This window comes from Asparagus officinalis, chromosome 2 (genome assembly GCF_001876935.1).
Source record: "Asparagus officinalis chromosome 2, Aspof.V1, whole genome shotgun sequence".
NCBI lineage: Eukaryota > Viridiplantae > Streptophyta > Magnoliopsida > Asparagales > Asparagaceae > Asparagus > Asparagus officinalis.
This window is the reverse complement of record NC_033795.1, coordinates 26,443,347-26,449,008: the sequence shown is the minus strand read 5'-3', so window position 1 is coordinate 26,449,008 and position 5,662 is coordinate 26,443,347. Positions and strand designations below refer to the sequence as shown.

At 36.6% G+C, this 5,662-nt stretch overlaps 1 protein-coding gene across 1 annotated transcript; it reads right to left on the bottom strand.

Moving 5' to 3' along the window:
- Positions 901–3,508, bottom strand: LOC109830569 (chlorophyll a-b binding protein, chloroplastic-like). The gene is given in 6 exon segments (XM_020397869.1): positions 901–1,170; positions 1,506–2,020; positions 2,310–2,347; positions 2,448–2,545; positions 2,548–2,632; positions 3,373–3,508. Coding segments are annotated over 6 exon segments (801 nt in total). The 5' UTR covers positions 3,420–3,508; the 3' UTR covers positions 901–1,152.

Here is a 5,662-nt window from a genome sequence, read left to right as displayed (position 1 = left end):
GAACTTGAAGCTAACAAAATCTCCATCATCGATTTGGATTTCCTCGCTCCCTTTGGACCCATCGATCCCATGGGAAAACTATCTTCATCCTCACTATCAACAGAATTTACCTCCAAACAGTCAGCATGATCGATCGAAGATGAGATTGAAGCTCCTAATCCCGATTTGATGATCTTTTTCCCGCTAAACTTTTTCTTCTTCGCCATTAAAAAACTCAGCAGTTGCGTATGTTAGCAGGAAAAAACCGCCTGCTAACATGCGCTGTAACCGCTCCACTTGATAAGTTTAGAAATATTACTGTCAGATCCTTGAATATAACTTTTAAGGATAGCATGACTTGCACTAAGGTTGTCATCCGAAGAGAGAACTTTTTTTTTTGGGAATATATGAAATTGATGCACTTGCGTCCCATAACACTATAAAGTAACAATTTGGTAGAATAATACCAATATTTGTTTGAAATCTCGTGCTTAACTATCTTTTCGTCCCTTTAGTGGACGGGTTTGTTGCATGCTTCTTGTTCACACGTTTCACTCAACCATGTTGTTCTCGTTTCTCAAGAAAGCCGGGTTGTTTGTTTCTGGAGATATTTTCACATTTTCTTGCTTTCCATTAGCAAATCATTTTCTATCTTAACCCCCATTTTAGAAATTACTTCGAATTTGTTGTTGTTAGAGATACCCAACTTGCGAAGGCAATGCGTCTAAGTCAGAAAGATTGTGAGAGTTATCTGAGTTCAAATAGTTAACAATTGAAAAAAAATATATTAATCATATGTGCGGAGATATATATTAATCTCTTTTTTAGATTACCTGTAATTATTGCCATGTTTCTTTGTTAATTAATTAATGTGATATATGTCAATATGCACACATTGACTAAGAGTAAGAGGCTTAATTATAACTAAACTGATTAATCATACTGCATCAAGTATTTAGCATTGCTACCCAGAAGCAAACCTTCCAAGTAAATTTGTACACTGTTTCTTACTCAATCCAGCATCCAAAACACAATATAAGACACAACTAGACATGATACATTCATCTCCATACTCTACACTCCCTTCCAATATTCTCATGACCCTCGGCAATACCTAAAGATTTACATCATTGATTCCGGTTACCGATGATCGCCATCCTCTTCTTCCTCCGATCACTTGGGGGTGAAAGCCTGGCCAAAATCCACAAAATTTAACTTCTGTTGTTAGGAGAAAAGGGACTTTTCAGAAAAATGTCAGGGTTGTTTGCAAATACAATCATAATGCTACAGAGTTTTTGCTACTTATTACCCATTTTCTATTTAATTAACACGTACATCCCATGCTTTCGTTAAAAAAAACATGGTTTTCCGTTGCTATATCAAAACTTTCTTAGGAATCACGTGATGGTCAGAAGTATAGACATTCGTCAAGAATATTCCCTCGTGATTCCCATGAGAGTTTAAAAGCTAAGGGCGGCAGATAACCTGACATATTATAGTGATACATAGGATTTTATGGCACTTACAGCAAAGATTGTGGCATGACCAGGATCGGCAAGGTGAGCAAACAAATTATCAATTGGGCCAGTCCCTGTGTAAATGGCCTGAAACCAGGCCCCCATAACAGCCAGCATAGCCAACCTCCCATTCTTGATCTCCTTAGTCCTCAACTCCCTAATTTTCTCTGGCGAGCCCGAACCCCAGCCCAACGGGTCGAACCAGAGCCCACCCGGATAGCCCACATCAGTACCGGTGAGCTTGTTGTTGGGGAAGATTGGGTCCGTGTTGACGCAACCGGGCTTTATTATGTCGGCCCATCTTCGGCCCTCGGCCCACCCGATCAAGATGAGCTCAACCACGAAGAGGGTGGTTTTGTCAGTGAAGTATTCGAGCTCGCCAGCGGTGTACCATGAGGGAGTGTTGAGGATTCCGATTTTGGTGAGGAATTCGGGGATGAAGATGCCAGCAGCGCCGAGCATCGCCCATCGGCAGTGGACTAGTTCGGCTTGGACGTTCCATTTTAAGCTCTCTGGGTCGGATCCTGCATGAACACAACAATTAAGTCTGAATAAGCATGTATATCACCAAATATCCTCGCATGGCCAGGTATAAACGTTCTTTTGCATTCCTGAGATGACATAATAAAGATTTACGACAAATTTTTGTGCAAACAAAATCTAAACCCAACATTATAGAGATCAATTTGTCTTTCCTTTTATTCTATTAATTATCTGTTATATAAAGGTAACAATGTTTTGCCTTAAAATTAGAGCCAAAAAAAGAATGTCAAAAGAAATGAATGCACAGGTCAAGTTTTTAACTAAGCTTACCTAGGCCAAGAGGATCAAAGCCAAAGTCTCCTGGGAGGCTGCATTCATGAAATGAAAAGAATAAATCTTAGGCCTAAAGATAACAACATGTGAAAAATACAAAAAATGAATTAAAATAAAAATGGGATTTTTATGAACCTGCCGTCGAGCCATGGAGGAGGGGTGCTGCCAGGGAACCAGAGGGGCCTCTCCGACGCTGCAGCTGCCGACACCGAAAGTGATCTCCGGCCGGTGGGCCGGTGGCTGCCGCCCATTTTCCGGCTTGTCTCAGCTTTCTCCCTCCGAAGAAGGATGCCTTTGTTGCAGATAATGCATTCTGTGAACTGTTGTAGAACAATTTCATAATAATTTTTTTTGAGTAGTTTTATGATGCCAAAGGTAGACTATTGGTCATGTGTTTTATGAATCTCTAGGGAAAAATGAAAGCCCATTCACCTACGTATTCGTTTACACTAAAATCATCATCATTTATCAAACTGAACAGGTATATACTTTTCATATATTATTTTAAATTTTAACAGTGCAAAAACATATTTTTCATAAACCAACAACCTTCATGTTGCATTTAATAGGTTATACTGATTTCTCAATTTAGAATATAAAAATAAAAACCATTAACCAGCATCGTAACTTTGAAGTTTGGTATAATATAAGTTAAGAATTTTGACATCTTATCAGAGCGATCCAGCTTCAGATCCCACCGGCCACGAATTTAAAATAGATTTTTTTAAAACTTAATGTCATCGTGTGAGTTTCAGATTTAAGCCCCCCATAAAAAAGACGCGCTCAATTTGCGGGGACGTGTTAAAATACAAAAATATAACCCGCAACCGTCGTCATGGTTAAAAACTTTAGCATCCTACATGTAAGATACAAATGAAAAATGTAGATGCCAAATATCATACAACAAACTGATCACAATCTCAGTACAAGTACCAAAGGTGATTAGGTTTTGTTTTTAAACTTGTTACCATCTTACTAATTAATCTCTAAAATCAAACAAGAAATCAAATAATCTTTATCAAAAAAATAAATATAAAAACGAAATATATATACATCTTGCCTGGCAACAGTTGCAATGGCAGAGGAGGAAGCACAAACAGAAGCCATTTTGCGGAGCGAGAAAGATCTCTGTTGTTTGTGGTGATGAAGAGTGAGGATGGGGATCGCTAGTTTAATGCGAGCCAAGGGCCTCCCTTATCTTTGAGAGATAGGAGTGGGTGCTTCTCATTCACTTGCCTGATGACACGTGGCACAGAGAATCTAGGCTTTCGCTCCTCGGCCTCCAGTACTTTGGCAGGCACGGATAAATTTAAGCATCTGGTGGATGACGTTGAAGGAGGGGCGTCAGCTTAAAATCGTGACAAGATTTTGCCTGGGTTATGCAAGATGCAGGGGATTGACTGTGGACAGTGGTCCTCATGCTCTTTCGTATATCTACTACTCATTGGAAGTTACTATTTATTCTATAGTATTTATTGCTGTATCATAAATAGTAAATCAAATCTGTACCTTCGTGCTTAAAGTTACCATTTATATCACAGTAATTACTGTATCATAAACAGTAAAACAAATCAAATATATTAAAACGTAGATCCTTCTTTAAATATAGAGGAATGTATATGATTTCTAAATCAAATTCAAATGTATTAAAACTTAGATCTCTTTTTAAGTATAGAGAAGTAGATATTATTTCTAATTTTAAACATATAGTAATAAAATCAAATGTATTAAAACTTAAAGGGAGGTAAGTTAAAAATACAGTGCTTAAAAAAATAGGAGGTCGTGCTTTGCACGGGTTACACTCTAATAGAATTTAGGTTAAAGCAAAATAATAATATTGCCAACCAAATAAAATAAAATAAAATACAAACACCATTAGGCCCACTGCATTTACTAATTGAACTATAAATCTATCTAGTTACACATGCTCAAGTCCTAGTCTTACTAAAAATTATAATGTCTAAATTGATCATTCTTCAATCTTGAGACTACTTCCTCCTTAATGTTAATTTATACGCTTTGTCACATGAGTTCCGACTCATGTTGTCAGATCCCCTCAATTTCTCCTTACGTTTAATCCCTTTCAAACACTTCATTTTTGCCGCTGTAAAAGACGAAATATAGGAGCTATGAAAGGAGGGCAAGTTTGAGATTAAAGTATGAAAACAATAAAATTTCGAGATTAAGATAACTTTTTTGCTACTTAAAATTTATATAGCCGTCACACTTTCATCGCTTCCTTCAAGTTCCCGAAAATCTTATGGCACCTATAATCGAACTTGGACATCGGAGAATATGAATCATAACCGTTTATATCTCACTAAAAGTTTGAAAACTTTCAACTGTCAGCTGATTAACATTAACATCAATGATAATTCACACTTCGAACATTTTTCAGAAATAAACAAGCTAGTTGACATCATATCGCTAGCTTCGAGATTGAAAGTTCTTCTGATCATCAGGTTAGATCCGCTTATTAGATACGAAACCCTCTTTGTTTGGAATTTAAGGTGTAGCATTTAGAACAATATGCATAATTTACTTTTTTGCAGTGGATACAAATCTTTATTCGGAACGGAGCATAAGGTAATTTTCTAATGCAAATAACCTAAAATCACTTATCGTCATACTAAATATTCTCAACATGACGGATGAACAGACCAAAAAAAAAAGGGTTGGCTGATCACACCCTGAGCGTAGAACAGACCTATAGTTAACTTTATGGATTAATTATCTTACATTTTACATTTACTTGCAAGCATTCAATGAACAAAAGCAACCGGTTCGTCTCCACCCAAAACAACAGCACTATGAACCAGCCATCCTCAGGTTAACCTCTCTAGAAAAGCCACCGTTTGAAGCAATATGACCTGCCATATATAGCTAGCTAACCAAGAAATTATCAGGTTCCACATAAAATTAGGGATGGTTAATTCATAATGTTTTGATATACTTTGAAACCTAAGGTCTTGAAAAAAAGAAATCATCAGAACAAGCAAAATAATTACCAAAAATTGTCAGTAGCAGATTCGGATATTAAATTGTGATACCGAAAACAAGAAACAGCACAGCCTTAAAAGCTTAATTCGTCAACAAAGTAGAAAAATATAATTACCAAACATAATTAAGACACTAAGCAAAAACTATAGCAACAATGATGTCCAACGTATCAAATGATTACACAACCTAGAAAGCTTAATTTGGAAAAGAATACTGACCAGAAGGCCAACTTCTTCGAAGGCTGAGAATCACAAACATATGAATAACATTCAAACATATTAAAACAGAGATTATAGCAATCAATTATCCCCATAAACAGCAATAAATTGAAAAATGAGAAATTTTCATTA